Here is a 25,120-nt window from a genome sequence, read left to right on the forward strand (position 1 = left end):
TGGGGAGAGATAGCAAGGGGAGAAATGCCAGATGTAGGTGATGGGGAGGAAGGCAGCAAATCACACTGCCACGTGTGTTCCTATGCAACAATTTTGCATGTTCTTCACATGTACCCCAAAACCTAAAATGCAATAAAATAAATGGGAAAAAAAAATAAAAAAAAATAAAAAAAAAATAAAACTAAAATAAATAAATAAATAAATAAATAAAATGTTTATATGATTCTATTGATTGTTTATAGCACTTAATATTTTTGTATTATGAGATAACTTTTGCAGAAGATAGTTCTATTAAGATGAAATTTTACTTACTCTATAGGTGATTGGGAGCACTGGAATAAGAAACTTCAGCCGTATTATTATCCAACTGACAGTGTTCCAGAATATGCATCAATTTTGGTTCCAAATGTTGACAATGTTAGAACAAATTTTTTGATAGACACCATTGCAAAACAACATAAAGTAAGTTTAATAGATAGTTGCTTAAATGATCACAAACCACATAAGAAACACAACCCTTTTCACACACTACAGATAGAAAAATCAAATTTCAACTCAAGGGCCTGTAGGTAGTGTCATTTGAGGGAAACACCAAGGAGACACTCCAACTCGGTAGCCTCTGTACTGCTGACTCCAGATTGCTAAGGAAAGTGGGTGTCTGCTTACAATGTCTCTTTCATATTCCCGAGGCCATGGGAATAGGCAACCATATTTTCTTCCAGCACTTTTATCGTACATGTTTTACGCTTAAATCTGTAATACAACTGGGACTTATTTTGATGTAGATGTAATTCTAAAAAGTTATTAAAAATTAGTTATGTTAATTTATAGAAGACTACCTTAGAATCATAAGATACTTGAAACTCAACATGTAACACATTTCAACACGGTTATCCTATGATTGCAGGCTGTTTTGCTCACAGGAGAGCAGGGGACTGCAAAAACTGTCATGGTTAAGGCCTATTTGAAAAAATATGATCCTGAAATACAGCTATCTAAAAGTTTAAACTTTTCATCTGCCACAGAACCAATGATGTTTCAGGTAAAATCTATCTTTTGCTGTAATATTATCAACATAATACATTTTAAATTGGTGGTTACAATAAAATGTGTACACATATAAAATGTAACAATATTATATATTCAAAAGAAATCGTGCTGCACTCGGCATTCAGCTATTTAGCTTTCCTAAGGCTAAGGTTGAAGCCAAATCCAAATAGCGTAGTTTGACCTAATATTGAGACTGGAGCTGAATGTTGGAGCATATCTATTGTAATGTAAATGAAGGATAACACTCCAATGCCTTATTTTTTAAAAACTTAACAACATATATTTTAATAATTATATGTATACTTATTAAATACATAAGTAAATTATATTCTACTTTGACAAGAATACTCAATATTTTTAGAAATTTGGATTAAAATCTAACACATAAGACAAACCATTTCCTTCTCTCTAGAGAACAATTGAAAGCTATGTGGATAAGCGGATGGGAAGCACATATGGGCCTCCAGGAGGGAGAAAAATGACTGTATTTATTGATGATATTAATATGCCTGTGATTAATGAGTGGGGAGATCAGGTATGACTGAAATATCTTATACAGATGATCTTGAGTTAGTATTTTTATGTATATATATATATATAAATGTTAATAACTTGGTTGAAAACATCATGTTTTTAAGTATACTGTCAATCCTCAGTCTTTTTTTCACTTTTCTGTTATAGCTGACTTTCTCCCTTCTTGAAATCTCTGCATGCTTTTTTTTTTTTTTTTGAGACAGAGTCTTGCTCTGTTGTCCAGGCTCAAGTGCAGTGGCATGATCTTATCTCTCTGCAACCTCTGTCTCCCGGGCTCAAGCAGTTTTCCCTGCTTCAGCCTTCCGAGTACCTGGGATCACAGGCGCCCACCACCACGCCTGGCTAATTTTTGTATTTTTAGTAGAGACAGGGTTTCATCATGTTGGCCAGGCTGGTCTTGAACTCCTGACTTCAGGTGATCCTCCCGCCTGGGCATCCCAAAGTGCTGGGATTTCAGGCGTGAGCCACCATGCTCAGCTCCTACGTGGTTTTCTGTAACAAATGCCTCCTGTCTCTTTGGCTACTTGACTTCAGTATCTTTTCTTAGCTCCTCTCTTCTGCCTTTCCCTAGGGTTTTATCATTACTCTAACCTCTTCCTCTGCATAATCTCTGAGGAGCACCTGATGTTCAAAAAAACAAAAACAAAAAATGAAAACCAAACAACTATTTATTTATTTAACTGTGCCACACACCATGGTCCTAGTTGTGATCATCTATCAATCTAGGTCACTCCCTATTAGAAGACCTTACCGACGTTGCCAGGAAGTTCACATGCTCCTAGTGGAATGCCCAGTACCTCCCTCCCACCTACCTACACTGCCTCATTGACATCATCTACTTTAGTTCTACCAGGATGGGTCCCATTCCGCTCTTTATTCCTGTTCACCTCAGACACTGTAGAAGCTTAGTACTCATCCTGAGGCAAAAAACCAAACAGTTCTGTATGGCCTGTGTCTGCTCCAAGGCAGATAGACCTCAGCAGTTCCTGGAAGGCAAGGAGGGTGGAGGCATGTTTAGATCAGGTTCAGGCTTATCTTCCGTAAGCTGAAGTGCTCCTGAATTCCAAACTCATGTATCCAACTAGGGATGTCTGGTTGGATCGCAAACTTAACACCTCCAACACCTCCTCCTCCAACAGTCTTCTGTATCTCAGCAAATAGCACCTCCACATTTACTCCGTGGGAAAATCATGTTGACTCTATCTTCACACTGTATCTAAAATTTGACCACTGCTCATCACCTCCATTGCTACCATCTGGTGCCAGCAACCACCAGCTCTCTTCTTGATCATTACAAATGCCTCCTCACTGCCTCCTGTTTCCCTTACCCCTCTCAGCTTGTTCTCACATCATCAACCAATTAAAACAAGAGTCAGATCGCCACACACTCTTCTGCTCAAAATCCTCCAAAGAGACTTGTAAAATATAAATACCAAAATCCTTACCATGACCCAAGACCCTACACATTTTGACCTCATCTCCCTCTTCCCATGACTCTTTGCTTATGCCACGTTTACTGATCTTTGCATACACTGGATATGATGTTCACTCAGCACCTCTGCATTTGCGGTTTCCCTTGCCTAGAATGCTCTTCCCCTAGGTATTGAGCTGGCCTGTTTTCTCACCTTCTTCAGGTCTTGGCTTATATGTCATGTCAGGTAAAGCCTCCCCTGCTCTCCTTGAGTCACATCCTTGAGCACCTCCTATATTCTACAAAGGTCTGAGAGTATACCATTTTATTTATATATCAACATGCATCTCTACATCTTGTCTCTCACCATTAGAATGTATGCTTCATGAAGACAGAAAATTTTGTCTATGCTACAAGAGAGGCTGGCACACAGTAGTCATTCATGAAATGTTCATTGAATGAAAGATTGTTACATTTGAGGTGCTTGTGTGGTATTCACTAATAGACACGCAATAGAGACTTGAATATACAGGTGTAGAGCTTACAAGGGAATCTAAAGCTAGAGTTACAGATTTGAGATTCTTCAGAATGTAGCGTTGAGATAGCATTTCCTGGAATAATGAGAAGAGGAAAGAGCCCAGGATGGAACCCTGGAGAACTGTTACATGTGAGGGATGGGTGGACGAAGAGTGGCTTAGGAAGTGATCCTGGAGTCCTGAGGTGGACCTGGAAAAAACAAGTCTCTGAAACCAAGAGAGGAAACATTTTCAAGGAGGGGAGTTGGCAGTATTGGAGGCTGCAGAGAAGATAAGATGAGAACATAAAACTAAAAACCTAAGAGTCAATCATATGATACTGAAAGCTCAGGACTGAAACCATCCTACATTCTGATCTAAAGGTTTTTAAGTGTTGAATTTTGAGTATGAAAGATGTATGCAGTAAAACTTGCTGTAACTTGGACTACTAATGTAATTTAACCAAATGTAACTCACATATCTAAATTTATTTCGAAATTAGTTTGATCAGTGTGGTGAAGGGCACCTTGGACTCGAACCATGCATGTTTAACTTACGATCTAGAGTTCATGGGTGGCATAATTTAAGTCAAATTACCTTGAAGGTGATCATCGACATTTACAAACACTTCATTGATAAGAGTTGAATGTTTCCTTCTAATCTCATTTGTACTGTTTTATTGAAGTTATGGAGGGATATGATAGTGCTATGTTACAAAAATATTGCTGTGTGAAATTTCAGATAACTAATGAGATTGTGCGACAGATGATGGAAATGGAAGGAATGTACAGCTTGGACAAGCCTGGAGACTTCACTACTATTGTTGATGTGCAGCTCATAGCAGCAATGATCCACCCTGGAGGTGGTCGAAATGATATTCCACAACGTTTAAAAAGACAATTTACTGTGTTTAATTGTACATTGCCTTCAAATGCTTCAATAGACAAAATTTTTGGTATGAATATTCTTAGTGTTTAATTATTTTATTGCATTACGTAATGGATGTAAACCACACAGAACTTCATTTAAGAGACAGGCTCTGTCTAAAGTGGGTTAGGTATGTGAAATGGAGAGCTAAATACCAGGAAAGAGGGACTAAATACTAACATGACCCATTCTTATACCCTATTCTAAGACTCAGAGATATTTAGAAATACGCTTTTTGAAAGTTAGCATTAGACGTAAGGAACCTTTGTGTTTTGGTTTTCAGGATATGGTTAATCATAGAAATTTGGGCTAATGAATGACAACACAAAGATCAGAGATTAATGGTATATTATACAAAGTCAAATGTAGCGCTTCAATATGTTAATGAAAATTAGATTCTTGACATCAAATGTGACATCAAATCACATAAATCGTACCATCACAGCTTATGTATAGACCAGGCCATGCCTATAATCTTAGCACTTTGGAAGACCAAGGTGGGAGGATTTCTGAAGGTCGGGAGTTCAAGACCAGCCTGGACACATAGAGAGACTTGATTTCTACAGAAAGTTTAAAAGATTAGCTGGGCGTGGTGGCACACGTCTGTAGTCCTAGCTACATGGGAGGCTGAGGCCCGCGGATTGCTCGAGTCTAGAAGGTTGAGGCTGCAGTGAGCTATGATCACATCGCTATATTCGAGCCTGGGTAACAGAGTAAGATCCTGTCTAAAAAACCAAGAAACAAATCCCCAAGCCCCCCAAAACCTCTTACATACATACGTGAGAAGCAGACCCATGCATATAAGAACGTTAATTACTTGATACAGGAAGTACTGTAGTCAGAAGGGAAAGGGTAGACTTTTAATAAGTAGTTCTGGGATACTTAGTAACTCTTTTTTTTTTTTTTTTTTTTCACATTTTACACTTTAATACAAATTTCAGAACATAAAAGTATATTTTCTATTGTTCCAATGCACATTTTATCTGCAATACAATATTTATAAAACAAACAGCTCTTGCAACAAACCTAACATTATTAAAATAGTTAAATTATTTATTTAAAAAATTGTTTAGAAACAGGGTCCTGCTCTGTTGCCCAGGTTGGAGTGCAGTGGTATGTTCATAGCTCACTGTAACATCAAATTCTTAGGCTCAAGTGGTCCTCCTGCCTAGCCTCTCAAACACAGCTGGGACTACAAGCATGTACACCATGCCGGGCTTGTTTTTTAAATAGAGACAAGGAGTAATTATCCTGCCCAGGCTGGTCTTGAATGCCTGGCTTTAAGTGATCCTTCTGCCTCAGCCTCCCAAAATGTTGGTATTACAGGCATGTGCTACCACATCTGGCCAAAATTAATTTTAATGGCTGTAGTGGGGCCAATTTTCCTCATTATGTAACTACAGGGAATTAGCACACTCTTATGGTTCTTGAATACAACAAAGAATGTGGTATTGATAAGTACATACTGAATATAAATTCGGCCAAACATCCACATCCAAACATTCAAGACGTTAGACTGACTTTTGAGTTTAACCTAAAATTTTTGAAAATAAATTTAAAAATGCCCTCCAAACTACTGGTAACACATTCCTTTCTGGTTGACACAGCAGGTTCCAGGAATTAAGAGTTTTCTGTGTTTCCTCAAATCTTTCTCTCGGGGTAGCCATCAATCATCTTCTTTCTCAATATAGGTCTTTGCATTAACCTGTGCCATCTGTCTGGCTAAATATCTGTCTCTAGCTGACATTACAGTTTCTTCGTTGTTCCGCTTTGCAAACTTGCTCACTGCCTCAGGTGGTCTCTCTTGTTCTTTATCCTTCTCTTGCCTTTCCTCTGTGAGTCTGTGTTTTGCTCCCAGTGATAGTTCAGAAGTAGAGAGTTTCTCTTGGTTTCTTTCTTTGTCCTTTGCCACGTTTCTCATTTTGTTGGATCTTTCTTGGTCAAGAAATTTATCCTTTGCCCTAGAATTTGGGCTGCTTTCCTTTCTGTCTCGATGTCTTTCTGAAGACTGAACACTTACTTCTCCTTTTTCTCTATCTCTGTATTTATCATTATTTTCATATCTTTCCTTCCTTCCTTTCATATGTTCTTCCTTAGCTTTGGTTTTCTCTTCCTTCTCTCCTTTCTCACGGTGTCGGATCTGATCATTTTGTTGTCTATCTCTTTCTTGTTCTCTTTGGGAATATCTCTCCCTGTCTTTCTCCCTTTTCCAGTCTCTGTCACTTCTTTCTCTTTGGTCCCTCGTCCTTGGTTTATCTTCCTGTTCATGCCTCTTCCAATGGGAATCTCTATGACTGGCATCTCTGTGCCTATGAGAATCTCTTTCTTTCCGGTAATCACGGTCAGTGTAATAGTTCTCCTGGTCTCTGGATTGCTTCTGTTGGTGGTGATCTTCTCTTTTCTCATGTCCTCTCGATGTTTGTGATCCTTTTGTGTGGTGTCTGGCACCATGCCCTCTTTCTTCACTAGGCGACTGAGAGTGGTTTTGATTCCTGTGGTGCTTGGAGTCATTCTCAGGGGTCTCTATGACCTTTTTTCTTCTGCAATTCACTGTAGTTTCTTCTTTTTCATCATCCTCGCTGCTCTTAGCATCAAAGTCACTGTCTGCATCTGGGTTTTCCTCTACTTTCACATCAGCTTGAAGAATGTATTTCTCTTGTGGTATTATGTTTTCTGAACTTACTTCATCGGAGTAACCCCTTCGTTTCTCTTCCTTTATACCAGATCTGGCTTCACGAAAGCTGCATTTAGGTATTTCCTCTTCACCAACTGCTTGATTTAACAGGTGCCTATAAAATCCACTGAGATCTTTCTGCTTAGTTACATCTAAACATGCTTCCAGTGCAGCAGCCCTCTTTTCTCTTTCTTCTTCTTCAGCTCTCTCTTGCAGTTTTTTCTTATATGCAGATGTCACAAATGCCTCTTTATCATCAAACTCTCCCTTTTCCATTTCTCGTTCTCTCTGTATTTTCTTCTCCATTCTTTTTTCCTGTTCCTTTTTTCTGATCTCAACTGCTTTTAGCAAGTTGTGAATATACTTGGGCTTTCGGTCTTTCCCCAAAAGCAATTTGGGATTATTTTCCTCCTTTTGTTTCTGCATTTCATCATAAATACTGTCATATTCATATACAGTAGAATCTTCTGCAAGGGCCTTCTGGATTTCCAGTTTGGTCTGTTTCATGGCCTGCTTCTTAGCAGCTTCCCTCTGAAGGCTTTCACTCACGGAGGTCTCATCATCATCATCAGAATCATTCCCAAACACTGAAGGTTTTTGCAAAACAGGGTGCAACTGCTGTGTTTTCTTTGGCAAAATAAGCCCATACGTTTTGGCCTTTAAGATGCGGAGATCACGGGAGGCCGCATCAAGATAAGGGTTACACATCAAAGGTAAAACTTTCAAGTACGTACAGTATTTGTCTCTTTTGCGGCAACGTATACCCCCATTTCCTACATGCCTACCCTTTTTCTGTGGCTTCTCAGAACAATATTCTGCCTGCCCGGAATCACCATCTTGCTCCCGTGTCCCGATACTTAGTAATTCTTATAGGGAAATGATTGAATTTAGACAGCTACCTCATGCCAAGAACAAGATCAACTACAGATGAATTAAGGACCTAAATATGGAAGGCAAGGCTATAAAACATTTGGAAGAAAATGTACGGAAATAGCTGAGTGACCTCTGAGTAAGAAAGGACTTCATAAATAAGACTCAGAAAGCACAAAAATAAAGAAAAAATATACAACTGTGACTAGATTAAAATGTAAAACTTCTCTACATTAAAAAATAACATTAAGAGTGAAAAGACAAGCCTCAAAGTGGAAGAAAAATTGTAACATATATAATAATGCAAAATTTGTATTCTGAATATTTAGAGAAATCCTATAAATCAGTCAAGAAAAGCGAACAACCTGATATAAAAATGAGCAAACAATTAAGGCACTTTAAAAAGAGGAAACTAAATAGCCAAAAAACAAAGTAAAACCTGAAAACATCATTAGTATTCAGGAAAATACAATTGAGAAACACCAAGCAGTACCATTTCATACCCACTAGATTTACAAAAATAAAAAATTCTGACCAAATCAAGCATTGGTGAGAATGTGAAGCAACTGAGACTCTCATTGCCTGCTGGTGGGAGTGCCAATTGCTACAAACCCTTTGGATAACAATTTGGCATTATTGCTGGTAAAATAGGGCACGTGCTCGTCCCTAGCAGTTCCACTTCTAGGTTTATACCAAATTATCATTTTTTTTAATGGTTTGGGCTTTCTGAGTCTTAAGAAGTTCTTTTCTATCCAGATATCACACAAGTATTCTCTTATATTTTCTTCCAGACATGGTATAGTTTTCCCTTCCATATCTGGGGCCTCAATCCATTTGTGTTGATTTTTCACATGCATGCCGGCAGACTTATACAAAAATGTTCATAGTGCAGTATGCATGATGGCAAAAACATGAAATAATCCAGCTATTTATCATAAGTAAAACTGGGTAAATGCATTCCATCACAAGCACACAGTGGCCTGCTATGCAGTAGTGAAAATGAATGAATACAGTTACATGCTTCACCATGGATGAAGCCCAGGAATACAATGCTGAATGGAAGAAGAAAATCACAGGAAAAATATAATTCCACCAAACTGAATATCAAAAGTTTTTTTTAAAAAGTTCAAAAGTTCAGACACCTAAGTGGTGAAGCTATAAAGAAAAGCAAGTTACTGATTATATTCAAGTTGGAGAAGTGGTGACCTCTGGTGGAAGGGAGGAGTTGTGAGCAAGGATGAATGTACAGGGGCTTCTAATGTGCTGGGCAAGGTGGTATTTATCAGTCTGGTGGCCAGTACGTGAGGGTTTGCTTATTTGTTAATCTTATTTGACATACTCTTTGGTATGACTGATACATTTAAACAAATATGGAAAATAAACCAATCAGAAACTGAGCCTCGGAGAGTTGAAATAGCTGCCCAATCAAGGCCTTTGAGCTAGTGCATGGCAGAGGGGTGGTGCTAATCCCCATCTCATGCTTCTTATAACATGTTTGTCCCACAGAAAGCTAGAAATCTAGAATATAGGATTTCAGGAAGCAAAAGGGACTTACAGGCATTTAGCACAATCAACCACTATTTGGAGGAAAATGTCACTTTTCCAGAGCGATTCTTCAATCAGTGTGAACAAACTCCAGTTCCTTTAGTCTCCACTCTTCATAAACCTGTTCTGCATCTCTAAGAAGATAATTATATTTATAATTCTCTGAAAATACCATGCTCAGAGCTGAACACACTATGCAGCATGTAGTCTCACTGGAGTGAAGCAGAGTAAATCTTTCTACAGTCTAAAAGATATTTTGAGACTTTAAGAAGAGTCTATAAACCTACACCCCAGTCTTTCTGAGAGTGATGATAACAGTCAGACCATCACTATGTTGGGTGTTCCCTGTCTAGCCCAGGCCAGAGTGGTGACTGACTGTAGGCTGGAAAAAATGGTCCTGATTCCAGTTCTGCCAATACCAATCCATGTGACCTTGAACAATCGACCTCGCTTGTCTGGGCCTGGTCTCCTTCTCTGTAAGATGAGGGAGATATCTCTAAGCTCACATATGCTTCAGGGTGAATACTGATTTCCAGACTCTAGGGCCAGGTTGCTTGGGTTCACATCTCAAATTTGTGTACATGCAAGCCGTGTAACCTTGAGCAAGTTACTAAGCTCATATTAAAATGGGACTAGTAATAATATCTACCTTGTATTCTTTCTTGTAGGGTGCTGGGTGGGGGATTAAATGAGTCAATACATATAAAACACTTATCACTGCATACTAAGCTTGGCTGGATCCACTATGATTCCCAGTCTAAGTTGATCCCTTCAGAGAGATTCTGAAAAACACCCAGCGTAGTCAGCCTTGTAATGATTTGTTCACTGGGATAAACATATACTTTGAAATCTTTTACTACGCTTATACCTTCAATCCTGCTTATCTTTCAGGAATTATTGGATGTGGATACTTTGATCCTTGTAGAAGTTTCAAGCCTCAAATATGTGAGATGATTGTGAATTTAGTCTCAGTGGGCAGAGTGCTGTGGCAATGGACTAAGGTAAAGAATGGTTTGTTGTCAATAACTTTTAAGAAGGCAACTATTATTCAGCCCTAGTTCTCACCTCGTGGCTCATTAAGTTATCATAGTATCATAGTTAGTGGTGTTTTTTTGGAAAAGAGAAATTAGGTGCTCAAATAGATTTATGACACCTTTTCCTTCCAGGGAGCAAATGTTCTAACTAAATGATGCTTTCCATATGTATGAGATGTTACTGTAAACCAGACATGACATCCAAGACAAAGTAGAATTTTGCTGAAATGAGAACACTGCATTTCCGCTCGCTACTCTGATTTGTAAATCTTTGTTTGTATTATCTGTCTCCCTCCACCAAACTATGTCAGACACTCAAATGCATATTGACTGACTGAATACATGGATTTCTATCTATTCTCAGCCAACTAGGACTTGGGTCTAACTTGTGTGTTTCTCTGAGCTGGAGCGTGAGTTAGTAAATGGATGGAAGTGTTCTTAACAAAAATTGGCTAGATTTGCATACACAAGTCAGTGCTCTAAGTAAAGCTCAGCAAACCTGCAGCTTTCCCCAGATGACTTAAGGCAGTACTCATAAAAAGGCAATTAGGTATAGGTCTGAGATAAAAACGAGGTTGATATATTTGACAAAAAGTCATGAAGGAGATAGGGATTAGTTGTCATAATTCGCTACACATCCGTTAGGCCAATTACACACATGTGGGCAGGTGCTTGTCTCCTGGGAAACCTGGAGTGTGCCAGCCTTTCAGATTCCTGGGTAGACTGGTGGATTTCTAGATACAGAATTATCAGAAGAGGAATTTGGGGTTTCTTATGAGATGCTCTTCCATGTGGCCACCTTCAGTGATGAGTGTGGGGTCCTGCTCCTTGCCAACACAGGGCCTTTGCACGTGCCATTGTGCCTCTTTTAAAGAAACTCCAAAATGAGTGGCAAGGACTGAGCATCTGAGATAGTTTTCTGTGGTAAGATGTATGGGGTTTCCAATAGGACTGTTGCTCAATTTAATGTGCTTATATATGTAGTTTTCTGAAAGGCTTTGCCCTGCCAAGTGTCTCTCCATCAGTTTCTTTTGTTATTTGGATGTTTCCTAGCTCCACACCCTCAGTGTCTTTTCTTTACCTCTTTGACCCATTCTGCACAAGCTTTCATTCCCAATGTTCTCGTCTAGGTCACCAAAGACCTCGTGCCACATCTCAAGGTTAATTTTCCTTCTCCTCTTACTTGACTTTTTAGCAGCATTTGACCTAAATGATCCCTCTAGATATTTTCTTCACTTGGCTTCAGAGGGTCCCCATATTCTTGGTTTTCTTCCTAACTCACTGGCTACTTCATTAAAGTCCCCCTTCTTCTTCCCCTCCTCTAAATCCTGAAATGTACCTGGTCTCGATGCTGGGCCCTCTTGTCTATCTACATTCTTTCCCTAGGTGGCCTCATCCAGCTTCAGCGCTTTAAACACCATCCCTGTGGCGATGACTTCAAAATGGATATCTCCATCCCAGGCCTCTCTGCTTGCCTTCAGGCTGATTTCTAACTGCTTAATAGACATCAGTGTTTGATGTCGGATACTCATCTCAAAGTTTTCATGTCCAAACAGAACTCTTAAATGTCTGTAAATACAATCCTCCCTCGGACTTCTGCATCTTAGTAGCAACACCAATTATTCTGCTTCTTAGGCTAAAAATACTGGGCATCATCCTTAATTTATGTCTTTCTCCTGGCCTAAATCCAGTCCATCAGTAAATCTCAGTGACCTCCCCTTGAAAATCTATCCCAAAGCTGAGCCCTTCTCGCCATCCCCCCATGACCACCCTGATAAGTGCTCCTATCACCTGTCCCCTGTCCCTTCAGTAACTTCCTAGCCAATCTCCTTGCCTTCTTCTTGCTGTCTTGGAGTCTGTTCTTTTCACTGTCCTAGATGATATTTTTAAAGAAGTAAACCAGAGATCTTTACTCCTTCTTAAAACCACCAGTAGATTCCCAGTTGCACTTACAATGTCAGCAGGCTCTGCTTACTTCCCTTGCCCGCCATCTTCCTGCTCCAGCTGAGTCGCCCTGCTCATGTTTCCTTGAGTACCCCAGGTTTATTGCACTGCTAAGCTGCCATACTTTAGCTGAGGCTCATCATTCTCACCTTCAGAGGGACTGTCCTCGATTGTCCTCTAAAGTGACTGCCTGTGTCCCTATGCTAGTCATTGTCTGTCTCCTGACCCTGATTTTTAACCATGGCTTCTATCATTATTTGCTTTACATATATATTTGTTTCCTGTTCATTCTCAGGCTCCCCAACTAAAATAAAACCCCCCTTAATGGCAGCAGAGTTAGCTGTCCTCTGTTTACCACTGTGTCTTCTTAAGTACCGGGGAGGTGCTCAGTCATTGAAAAGTGAATGAATCTATAAATTGTTCTACTATAAGGACACATGCACATGAATATTCATTGCAGCACTGTTTACAATAGCAAAGACCTGGAACCAACCCAAATGCCCATCGATGATAGACTGGACAGGGAAAATGTGGCACATATACACCATGGAATACTTTGCAGCCATCAAAACCGATGAGTTAGTGTCCTTTGTAGGGACGTGGATGAACCTGGAAACCATCATTCTCAGCAAACTGACACAAGAACAGAAAATCAAACACCGCATGTTCTCACTCATAGGTGGGTGTCGAACAATGAGAACACATGGACACAGGGAGGAGAGTATCACACACTGGGGTCTGTAGGGGGGAAATAGGGGAGGGACAGTGGGGGGTGGGGAATTAGGGAGAGATAGCATGGGGAGAAATGCCAGATATAGGTGATGGGGAGGAAGGCAGCAAATCACACTGCCACATGTGTACCTATGCAACAATCTTGCATGTTCTTCACATGTACCCCCAAACCTAAAACGTAACAAAACACACACACACACAAAAGAAGAAAAATGAATGAATCTTCCTCCTCTGCCCACTTCTACTTTTCTTTTCTTCAAATCTCCCACCTTCACAAAGCCCTGTCTATCTTTAATCCGTTCATGCTTTGTCTATCAGCCCAACTTTATATAGCTTTAAAGCAGAAGCAGGTGAGAAAAGAAAGAAGGTGATGAAAAGCAGAGGGAAATAGAAGAGAAGGAAAGAAACAGGTTAACAAATAATGAGAAGGAAAGAAAAGAATTTTTTACAGATTCTCTTTAATGACTGCTTCAGTTGCCAATGGCTGCCATGATGGCTGTAGTGTTTTAACATTAAAAAAAAAAAAAAAAAAAAGCAATATTCACCTGGGCGCAGTGGCTCATGCCTATAATCCAAGCACTTTAGGAGGCAGAGGCGGGAAGATCACAAAGTCAGGAATTTGAGACTAGCCTGACCAACATGGTGAAACCCAATCTCTACTAAAAATACAAAAATTACCTGGGCGTGGTGGCGTATGCCTGTAATCCCACCTACTCAGGGGCTGAAGCAGGAGAATTGCTTGAACTCGGGAGGTGGAGGTTGCGGTCAGCAAAGATTTCACCTCTGCTCTCCAGCCTGGATGACAGAGCAAGATCCCACTAGAAAAAAAAAAAGCAATATGTAAATAACCTTACCCCTTTGAGTGTTTTTGCATATTGGTAATATAACTCTATGTTTTATATTTGAGTGGGTAGGATGAACATTTTAGCTTGCAATGGAACTGAGTAAAAAGGGAAGTTGATAGGTGGTTGATAAAATACACTCCTTTTCATCTCCCCATGCTACTTGCTGTTTTAACTAGCACTCTGAATTAGCCTGTAAAAATTACAAACTCAATAGGCTAATTTTTCAGTATAGAAAGAACTTCATTTCTGAACAGATGCTAAAGAAAGCATTTGCTTTAGTGAAATAATTGTGTGGGGAATTTGTATCACCAGAATTATCATTATTTTTACTTTTAAAAGTGATGCTAAGGATATCAATTATGATCTTTAAACATGGCCATCAATTCATTCCATATCTAGAGTACCTCAAGTTTACCCCTTAACGGGTATCTCTCTGGGTAAAAATGTGCTATTGTTACAACTTTGCCTTTTTATATTCTAGAAGTTGGTAGAAATCAAGTTAGCACAGCTGAATACAGTCTTTGTGCTCTAACAGAAAAAACATCTATTACTATGCTTACAGCTGCATGTCAGACTTGCCTGTCCACTTATTGTGGATATACAGATATACGAAAGACTGTTAACTGAGTTTGGATCCACACAGTAAAATCCAGGTTATGATATGCAGATATATTTATGGAACTCCGAACACATTAAGGACCCTAATCAAAGCAATTTATAGAAGACAGTCATTATTAACTTTAAAAGTGAACATTCATTGTTCTTACCTGCATGACAATCAACTCACATTCAGTTTTTTGCTATGACCTATTTCCACATATACACTACCAATGATTAGGGATAATTATTCCCACAATTCATATAGTTTTTAAGAACTTGGGGAAAGTGACTTTTCAAAGCCAACTGATGGTGGTAGAACAAGGCATTGGAATCTGCATCCAGTGCATTGATCTTGAGTCCATCCTATCCAAGAGCTTATGGTCCTTTAAATCCTAAGTTGGTATATTTATGATGTTTTTTTCTGTCAGTGTTGTCACAAAATATGAACTTAACCTTGATTTATTTACTCAGCAGATTTTATCAAAAATAGGATTTGTGAGACAGTTCTAAAAGTAATTCTACTTTTAGTTGTATCTAAAAACTAATTGAGAGTGTTACATTTTTTTGTCTGTAGGTGAAGATGCTGCCAACTCCTTCTAAATTTCATTACATCTTCAATCTTCGAGATCTTTCCAGAATTTGGCAAGGAATGTTGACCATAAAAGCTGAGGAGTGCGCTTCAATCCCTACTCTCCTGTCACTTTTCAAACATGAGTGCAACAGAGTAATTGCAGATAGGTGCATATTGTGGCATTTGAGTTTAAATGTACAACCTGAGAAATTTATACTACTCGTTAATTCTTTTTTTTGAGATGGAGTTTCACTCTTGTTGCCCAGGCTGGAGTTCAATGGTGTGATCTCTGCTCACTGCAACCTCTGCCTCCTGGGTTCAAGCGATTCTTCTGCCTCAGCCTCCCAAGTAGCTGGGAGTACAGGCATGCACCACCACGCTCAGCTAATTTTTTTTTAAGTAGAGGCATGGTTTCTCCATGTTGCTCAGGCTGGTCTCAAACTCTCGACTTCAGGTGATCCGCCTGCCTTGGCCTCCCAAAGTGTTGGGATTACAGGTGTGAGCCACCATGACTGGCTGGTTAATTTTTGCATTGTCTATTCAGATAAGTAGAGTAAGGAGCATTGTCATAATTTGCTGTGAGGCTTGTGAAGCATTAATGGCATCTCTCATCTGCCCACCGCCTTAAAACAATGCTCTGCAAATTTACTTGAGTATGACTTCAACAATACGCCTTTATAAATCACCGGATCATTAGAGTTAACATTCACAGGCATATTTTTGTTGTGCATATTTTCAACAAATTGTGAGCTGTTTGTAGGTTTTATGTGGGGAAACCTGATTTCATCCCTTTGAAGTTAAGTAATCCCGTTAAAGTTAAATTCAGTCATCTTTCTGGGCCTCCATTTCCTCATCTATAAACCACGGATGATAATACTAATTTCACAAAGTTGTAAAGTATCTACCATGTCTCACACAAGGGTGATACTTGTCAAATGTTACCCCTCTTTGTCCTCTCTTCCCTCTGTGATATTGTAAACCCGAAAGGGACCTTTGTGCACTGAACCCACTAACCCAGAAAGAGGACGCTCGTCCACGACCGACTGTCACTTCTGCACTCCTATCGCAAGTTTTAGGGACTTTTGATCCACCTAAGTGATTCATCTGTGTTTCCTATAAGTAATGCTATTAATGGTATAACTTTCTTGGATGGGGTTATGCCCTTCTTATCAAAAGGCAGAACATATTGTTTCCCTTTCCTGAATTGAGAAGGTGCAGGGTGGGGCTGAGAAGATGTGAAGGGACATGTTCAGTTAGAAAAGATGCTTTCATATTTCACATTCTTACTACTACATTTTCCTTTCAGATTTATAACTCCTGAAGATGAGCAGTGGTTCAATGCCCATCTTATTCGTGCAGTTGAAGAAAATATTGGCTCTGATGCAGCATCGTGTATTCTTCCTGAACCATACTTTGTGGATTTTCTCCGTGACATGCCAGAACCAACTGGTGATGAACCTGAAGACACTCTGTTTGAAGTACCCAAAATATATGAATTGGTATTTATTTTCATCTCTTAAAAAGAGGTTTTCAGATCACTCACCTAACTAGATATTTATCTTTATACCAGGGCCCCACCATAGTGGGGAATTCCAGCTATAATTCCAGCACTTTGGAGGCTGATGTGGGTGGATTTCTTGAGCCCAGGAGTTTGAGACTAGCCTAGGCAACATAGTGAAACCCTGTTTCTACAAAAAAAAATTAAAAAATTAGCTGGGTGTGGTGGCATGGTCCTGTACTCCTAATTACTCAGCAGGTGGAGGTGGGAGGATCACTTGAGCCTAGAAGTTTGAGGCTGCAATGACCTGAGATTGTGCCACTGCAGTCTAGCTTGGGTGACAGAATAAGACCTATCTCAAAAAAAAAAAAAAAAAAAGAAAAAGGAAGAGAGAGAGAGAGAGTTCAGTAAGGTGACCACGCATTATATAAATATGAAATAACTATCCTCTATACCTATACCAGGAGTTGGCAAATTAGAGTTTCTGGGCCAGATCCAGCCCACTGGCCTGTTTTCATCAGACTTATTAGCTAAGAAGGATTTTATTTATTTATTTATAAGATGGAGTCTCTTTCTGTCACCCAGGCTGGAGTGCAGTGGCGTGATCTCAGCTTACTGCAACCTCTGCCTCCTGGGTTCAAGAGCTTCTCCTGCCTCAGCCTCCCTAGTAGCTGGGATTACAAGTGCCTGCCACCGCGCCTGGCTACTTTTTTGTATTTTTAGTAGAGACATGGTTTCACCATGTTGGTCTTGGGATTACAGGTGTCCGCCAACACATTTGGCTAATTTTTTGTATTTTTAGTAGAGACAAGGTTTCATCATGTTGGTCAGGCTGATTTCAAACTCCTGACCTCAAGTGATCCACTCATCTCAGCCTCCTAAAGTGCTAGAATTACAGGTGTGAGCCACTGTGCCCGGCTGATTTTTCATTTTTAAATAGTTACCAAAAAATAAATAAATAAAATCATATTGTGTGACATGTAAAAATTATGTAGAATTCAAATTTCAGTGTTCAATAATAAGGTTTTATTAAAACACCCATTGGTTTAAATATTGGCCATAGCTGCTTTTGCACTACAATGGCAGGGGTGAGTAGAGACTGAATGGGCCACAAAGCCTAAAATATTTACTATCTTGCCCTGTACAGAAAAAACTTACCAACACTTGCCAACAAGACAGAAAATATACCATAAGTATTTCATTTAACAGCAACAACAATATTAAACATCTAGGAATGAACATGATAAAACTTAAATAGCATTATGCCATTCTTTCTAAATTAATATATAGGTTTAATGAAATTTGAAACAAGATTTCAAAGGACTTTTAAAAACAAGGTTATATATAAGTAACAAAGTAATTTTGAAGTGCATGTAGAACCCGGTGAAGTGGTTTATGCCTGTCATTCCCGCAATGTGGAGGAGCTGAGGTAGGAGGATCGCAGGGCCAAGGAAGTCAAGGCTGCCGTGAGCTATGATCGTGCCACTGCATTCCAGCCTGGGTGACAGAGTGAGACCTTGACTCTAAAACATAAAGTTGTATGTAGATCAAAGAATTAGATGGGGAGGAACAATTAGCAAAACAAAGAAAATGGGTATGGATTTATTGCAGAACAACAGACTTGTGGATTTGACTCCATAAATAATGTAAAATTTCTTTATACTTTTGAAAGCCACAAACAATATTAAAAAGCAAATTAAAAACTAAGAGTAATATATCTCTTATATGAATGTGTTAATTACCATGGATAGGAGTTGGTAGGGAAGGGTCAGAAATGATTTTGCACTAGAAACCAACTAATGCCGTTAAGTTTCAGGCCTTAGAAAATGAAAATAACTAAAAGGAGACTAATACGTGAGGCACCTCTGGAAATCCATAAAGTTTAAAAAAGATATATACATTTTAAAATTACCTTTGAGTGTCTTTACAATTGCTACTTTAATACATATTTGGATCTTAAATATTATGTTTTTCTCTTTCTCCCCACCCCTAGGTGCCATCCTTTGACTTTCTGTCTGAGAAACTCCAATTTTACCAGAGACAGTTCAATGAACTCATTAGAGGAACATCTCTTGATCTGGTGTTTTTTAAAGATGCAATGACTCATCTTATTAAGGTTCTAACTATTCCCTATTTACTGATATATATATAGATCATGTAAAAGCTTAATATATTTCATAGATAAATTTTTTGAGAGAATATACTGTCAGGTATCGTATAGAAGAGTGTACATAGGTTGGGTCAGTTCACTGGTCTAGAAAACAGAGGCTTAATAAGAAACCCTTTATTCGAATCCAACTACATGACAGCAAATGTCTTTCAAGGGCAAATAGATGGTTTTGGGTTCAGAGCTTTTGGCACACTGAGTCGACAAGAAAGTACGGAGAACCTTTAAAAAGTATGTTAGGTGTAGTGTCTCACCCCTGCAATCCCAGCACTTTGGGAAGGTGAGGCAGGTAGATCATGAGGTCAGGAGTTCAAGACCAGCCTGGCCAACATGGTGAAACCCCGTCTCTACTAAAAATACAAAAAGTTAGCTGGACATGGTAGCAGGTGCCTGTAATCCCAGCTACTCAGAAGGCTGAGGCAGAGAATTGCTTGAACTCATGAGGCAGTGGTTTCAGTGAGCTGAGATTGCGCCACTACACTCCAGCCTGTGTGACAGAATGAGACTCCGTCTCAAAAAATAAAGTATGGAGAAGCTTGTGAAAAAATATACTTCCCTCAAATTATATTTTGATATTATGGGGATTCTGTTCTTTAAAAATTATTAGTGTTACGACTGGCTTACTGGTGATGGGACAGGGGTAAGGTTGGTATACAGGACTGGTGAGAGAATAGACTAGAAGCCAGTTAGAGACAACACCAAAAAGGGCCGTTTTCACACTCATCTATTCAACAAGTAATTATTGAGCATTCACCGTGGCTAGATCTTGGGGTTCTGAGATGCTATTCTGAGTACAAAACCATAAGTGATTAATATGATAGAATTTACACATACCAGGGTGTCATTATTGATCCACCATCTGTAAAATTTGTCTTTTAAAAAATTTTATTTTTAGTGATGATAGTGAATTTAGTGATCTATCTAGACTTTCTCCCTAATCAGTGACAGTAATATAAAAGACAGCTTTTTAGCAATGTCTTCAGTTTGCCTGCCTAAGATTTGAGCCACAATTTGAGTCTTACCTTCACTGAGGAAATCAACCATAGAAAAGCAACACCAGATGAAAGGCTGCCTCTCCAACTTGGCTTCTAATGTCCCGCTTTCACCACTATAAATAGAATTGTGGTACTAAAAGAAAAAAGTTGTTGGCAGAGATATAATAGAGTTAGTATTCATTGTTGAGTTTGGTGTCTACATGGTTCAGTGTGTTAGGCTGGTGAATAATCAAAAACAATTCTAAACATTTCTTATGTCTTCTGCAGATTGGGAAGAGCAGCTCCACTACCTATTGGCTCTAAAAATAATAAAATTATACATGCAGACACACACATGAACATACACACAGAATAGTTTTAAAATGGAAGTAGATTTGGTTTGTTCTGTTCTTCATGATGTAAATATAGATGGTAAAGGAAAGATTCCAGCTGGACAAATCAATATTAAACTTTAATTTTAAAGATTCTGAGATAGACCATTAACAAGCAAAAAGTCTAGTATCGCCTAGAAACACATGATAAAAATTTGGACTCATTTCATATAAGAAAGTATAAACATCTGCATCCTTTTTTTTTTTTTTCAAATAAGCACTTTTTAAATCTCAAAACAGATTTCGCGAATAATTCGAACATCCTGTGGAAATGCATTGCTGGTGGGTGTTGGTGGTTCTGGAAAACAAAGTCTTTCAAGATTGGCCTCTTTTATTGCCGGCTATCAAATATTCCAGATAACGTTAACCAGGTAGGATGAAATAAAACACAGTATGTTTTTCTGTAGTTAATTTCTCTGAGGTTAAATGTTTGCTTTAGAAAAAAGGAAACAACACTTTTCTGTATTTCTTTTTAAAGTAAACTTTAAGTATTACATATGTAAGGATGTTTACACGAGTCATGAGTATCACAAAGTAAATACACCTATGTAGCCAGTCTAGAGATGAAGAAATAAAACACAACTTGTACTCCAGAAGCATCCTCATGTTACATTGCAGTCATTAACTTCCTTAAGGTGACCATATTCAAAGTGTAAGCCCATTGATTCGTTTTGCCTAGTTTTGAATTTTGTATCAGTTGAATCATACAGGATTTGCTCCTTGCATCTCATTTCTATTATTGCATTGTTTGTGAGATTCATCCATGATGCTGCATGTAGCAAGAGTTGTTCATTCTTTTTGCTGCGTGATCTTCCACTTTATCAGATACTAGCACCATTTATCCATTGTACTCTTGATAAACATTTGGTTTGGGGCAAGTAGAGCTACTGTAAATATTCTTGTATATGTCTGAGTATACACCTAGAGTTAAAATTCCTGGATGGAGGGTATCCATATATTTAGCTTTAGTCGATCTGCGTAGTAGTTTTCTCATGTAGTTGTACCAGTTTACACTTCCACCAACATGTCATGAGAGTTTTGTTTACTCTGCATTCTTGCCCCCTTCTGGCATTGTGTGTCTTTTTCATTTTAGCTATTTTTTTTTTTTTTTTGAGATGGAATTTTTCTCCGCCACCTAGGCTGGGGTGCAGTGGTGCGATCTCGGCTCACTGCAACCTCCGCCTCCCAGGTTCAAGCGATTCTCTTGCCTTAGCCTTCCGAGTAGCCGGGATCACAGGAGTGTGCTACCATGCCCAGTCAATTTTTGTATTTTTAGTAGAGACAGGGTTTCACCATGTTGGCCAGGTTGGTCTTGAGCTCCTTACCTCATGTGATCGACCCGCCTCGGCCTCCCAAAATTACTGGCATGAGTCACCTTGCCAGCTGATTTTAGCAATTTTAAGAGGTGTGGAATGATAGCTCACTGTGGTTTCAGTTTGCATTTCCGGGATGGCTAATGATGTTGAGCATTTCATCTCTCAGTGGCCATTTGGATAGGCTCTTTTGTGAATTATTTAAGCCCTTTCTCCATTTTTGTTTAATTTGATTGTGATTCTTTCTTATTGATTGTAAGGAATTCTATATGTTTTGGATATAAAGGGTGCATATTGCAAATATCTTCTCTTAGTTATTGATTTGCCATTTCATTCTCTTAGCGGATCTTAATTTTAAGGAAACATCCATTTTTTTTTCCTTTCTATTCAGTGCTCTTTGTATTCTGTTAAAAAATCTTTGTTTGGCCTAAGGGCACATAGATATTTTCCTATGATTTTCTTCACATTTACACATAAAATTTACTACTTTCACATTTAGTACTATAACAGACCTAAAATTAATTATCTTATAATGTCTGATAGAGGAGTCGTGATGATTATTTTCAATACTGATATCCAGTTAATCCAGCTCCATTTATTAAAAAGGTCATCTTTTTCCTGTCACATCACAGTGTCATTTTTTGTCTTAAGTCATCTGATCATATATGTGACTAAATAGTCTCCTCTACTGGCTTTCTCATCTATCTTTGTATCATTACCCACTGTATTAATTGCTGTAGCTTCTTTAATATATATTTAAATTTTACATATGTATATTTGGTAGTGTCAGATCTCCAACTTTACTGTTGTTCTTCAAAATATCTTGTCCATTTGGCCTTTTATTCCCATATAAAATTCAGATCTCTTTGCTAATTTATAAAGAAACACACAATCATTCTGTGTGTTTGTTTATGAATTGGCGAAGTGATCTAAATTTTCATCTGCCAAACAAATGAAAAATAAATATTTAACAAGATATAATTTATTGTATTTTAAAAACATAAAACATCAAATAAGTAGATATTAATTTAATTTTACTTCAAAAAAGTAAATTAGTTGTCAACATTTAAAAATCGAGAGGTTTCATATTTTGAAAAAGCGTGTTTCTGACTTTTTTTGAAATAATTGGAAGATCTGGCAACCTAGGGCCTACACTCCCAGGTGGCAGAGCTCAGTAGCAGCTGCCTCCTTGGATGGGGCATGCAATCCTCCAGTTCACAGACCCTACCAGTGCTGCTTCACTCACTGGCATTATCTATCTGTCTGATTCCTGTAGGCATCTACATTTGTGATCCTGAGATAAGTGGTGTTGCACTCATTATAGTCAGGAATGACAGAGGCTTAAATCAAGGCAAATTTATTCACTATATTTTCTTAATTTCTGTATTCTTGATACTCTGGCATCTGAGACCCTGCTGACTGGGGAGAGACTGACCCTTCCAGGGTAGCCAATTCTTAGAGATTAAAACAACTCCTCCAGGACAGTACCTTTCATATGCAAACCAAGCAATCCAGAGTCCTTACTCCCAACCTTCTCCTCTATCTGGTGGGTGTCTAGTGAGATCTCATGGTGGATTAGGATATTCCTCTGCCCTAATGACCCCAGGGCCACATACCAGTCAACTAGGGACTGTTCTTATGCCCCAGAGCCTGCTGAAATTATTCAAACTAGCGAATCCTAAATCTGCTTCCCTGCTTTGCCTTTCTCATGGAAACCACAATAAAGACTCTCACCAGGGTTTTCCCATCACTCCTTTTGCCTCCTGATTGACCCTGGTGTTTCCCCATGTCACCCTACCTGGCATGACAGGCCCCCTCCTGTTTCTAGGGATCCTTGAGTATAAACATCTTCCTTCATGACAGTCATTCCTGTGTCTTTGTGTCTTACTGCACTTGATTACAAAAAATTCTGGATACATTTTATAACAGCAGACAAACTGGGAATAGAGAGGAAGACTCAGTGGGGACAGTTTAAAGTATGCAGAATTGATAGGACTTAGTAACTGACCCAATATGGAGGAGGAGGAGGCAAGAACAGGAAGACCAGGATGACACTCTAATTTCTTTAGTGGTATAGTTGTGTGCCCCATAAGGACATTTTGACATTTTGGTCAACAACAGACAGCATATATAATGGTGGGCCCATGAAATTGTAATCGAACTGCTCTATACAGGAGTAGCATTTTAAAAACCCTTTGAAGTGTATTTTAACTGTACCTTTTCTATGTTTAGATAGATACATAAATATGGACCATTGCATTAGAATTGCCTATAGTATTCAGTGCAATAACATGCTGTTCAGGTTTGTAGCTTAGGAGCAACAGGCCATTCCATACAACCTAGGTGTGTGTAGTTGTACTCTATGCTGTTCTGTGTCAGTGAGTTTTTGCATTGCAATGAATACCTGAGGCTGTGTAATTTACTTAAAAACAGGTTTGTTTTGGCTCAAGGTTCTGCAGACTGTACAGGAAGCGTGGTGCTGGTACCTGCTTCTGGTGGGGGTCTCAGGAAGCTTCCAATCATGTTGGGAGGCAAAGGGAAAGCAGGTGGTCATATTGTGAGAGCTGGATCGAAAGAGTGAGGGGGCAGGTCTCAGACTCCTTTAAACAACTAGAACTCACATGAACTCAGAGTGAGAATTCACTCAGTACTAAGGGGATGGTGCTAAGCCATTCATGACGGATATGCCTCCATGACCTCCCACCAAACCCCACCTCCAACATTGGGGATTATATTTCAGCTTGAGAGTTGGAGGGGACAAGCATCCAAACTGTATCATGTTCCCACGTGATGATATTTTCCAAGGATGCATTTATCAGAATGTATCCCCATTGTTAAGCAATGCATGACTGTACTTATCACACTGCATTTAAAAAAGTGCTTGTTCACATATATTTCTATCTCCTTCACTAAGCTGTAAGCTCCCTGAGAATGGGCCACTTTAATCTTGGTCTTTATTTTTATTATTAAATGTTTCTTTTAAGCAATTCTATAAAAGGATATGTTGAATAAATAAATAAATGGCCATCTTTGAAGGGTAAAGTGAGAATTTAGTTCAGTATATTTGAGTCTGCAGTGTCTGCAGAACACAATTTCCATAGACAATAAGACTCATGGATGTGGAGTTCAGGAGAGGGCTCTGGTTATAGAGACAACAATATAGAAATCTCAGTAGAGAGAACCCGTTTATGGTCATGCGGTGTATGAATAGAATGTGTCATGGGAAAAAAGATGGCTGTGGAAAGAACTCTGGGGTCTCCCAACACAGAGAAAGAGGGTTTGCGATGGAGAGTGAGAAGGAGAGGCAATAGAGAGAGGAGGAAATCCAGAGTGGTTTCCAGAAACTAAGCAGGTAGGGAATTAATCTGAAAATGCTAAGACATGAAGAGTGGTAACTGATAGTCAACATGATAAAACTTTCAGTGGAGTGGATGACTGCAGAAGCCACATTGCATTAGGAAGAGAAGAAGCACAGAGAATACTTTCAAAAAACTTGAAAGAAAGAAACAAGAGACATCAGGACC

At 38.9% G+C, this 25,120-nt stretch overlaps 1 protein-coding gene and 1 pseudogene across 2 annotated transcripts in view; one reads left to right on the forward strand and one right to left on the reverse strand.

Annotated features, from left to right (window-relative positions):
- The window catches only part of DNAH8 (dynein axonemal heavy chain 8), a 353,446-nt gene that overhangs the window by 204,078 nt on the left and 124,248 nt on the right, over nucleotides 1-25,120 (forward strand). Inside the window, exons 53-61 of the mRNA XM_032253336.1 lie at nucleotides 320-462; nucleotides 908-1,042; nucleotides 1,463-1,585; nucleotides 4,252-4,465; nucleotides 10,418-10,527; nucleotides 15,256-15,419; nucleotides 16,559-16,751; nucleotides 18,744-18,866; nucleotides 20,524-20,654. Coding sequence (XP_032109227.1) covers nucleotides 320-462; nucleotides 908-1,042; nucleotides 1,463-1,585; nucleotides 4,252-4,465; nucleotides 10,418-10,527; nucleotides 15,256-15,419; nucleotides 16,559-16,751; nucleotides 18,744-18,866; nucleotides 20,524-20,654 — 1,336 coding nt within the window. The remainder of the gene's footprint in view (nucleotides 1-319; nucleotides 463-907; nucleotides 1,043-1,462; nucleotides 1,586-4,251; nucleotides 4,466-10,417; nucleotides 10,528-15,255; nucleotides 15,420-16,558; nucleotides 16,752-18,743; nucleotides 18,867-20,523; nucleotides 20,655-25,120) is intronic.
- Nucleotides 5,779-7,933, reverse strand: LOC116533725 (annotated as a pseudogene). Its single transcript, XR_004261413.1, has one exon. The product of XR_004261413.1 is annotated as a nuclear speckle splicing regulatory protein 1 pseudogene (transcript).

Source organism: Sapajus apella, unplaced genomic scaffold (genome assembly GCF_009761245.1).
Source record: "Sapajus apella isolate SASKATOON/1434 unplaced genomic scaffold, GSC_monkey_1.0 scaffold83, whole genome shotgun sequence".
NCBI classification, from domain to species: Eukaryota; Metazoa; Chordata; class Mammalia; order Primates; family Cebidae; genus Sapajus; species Sapajus apella.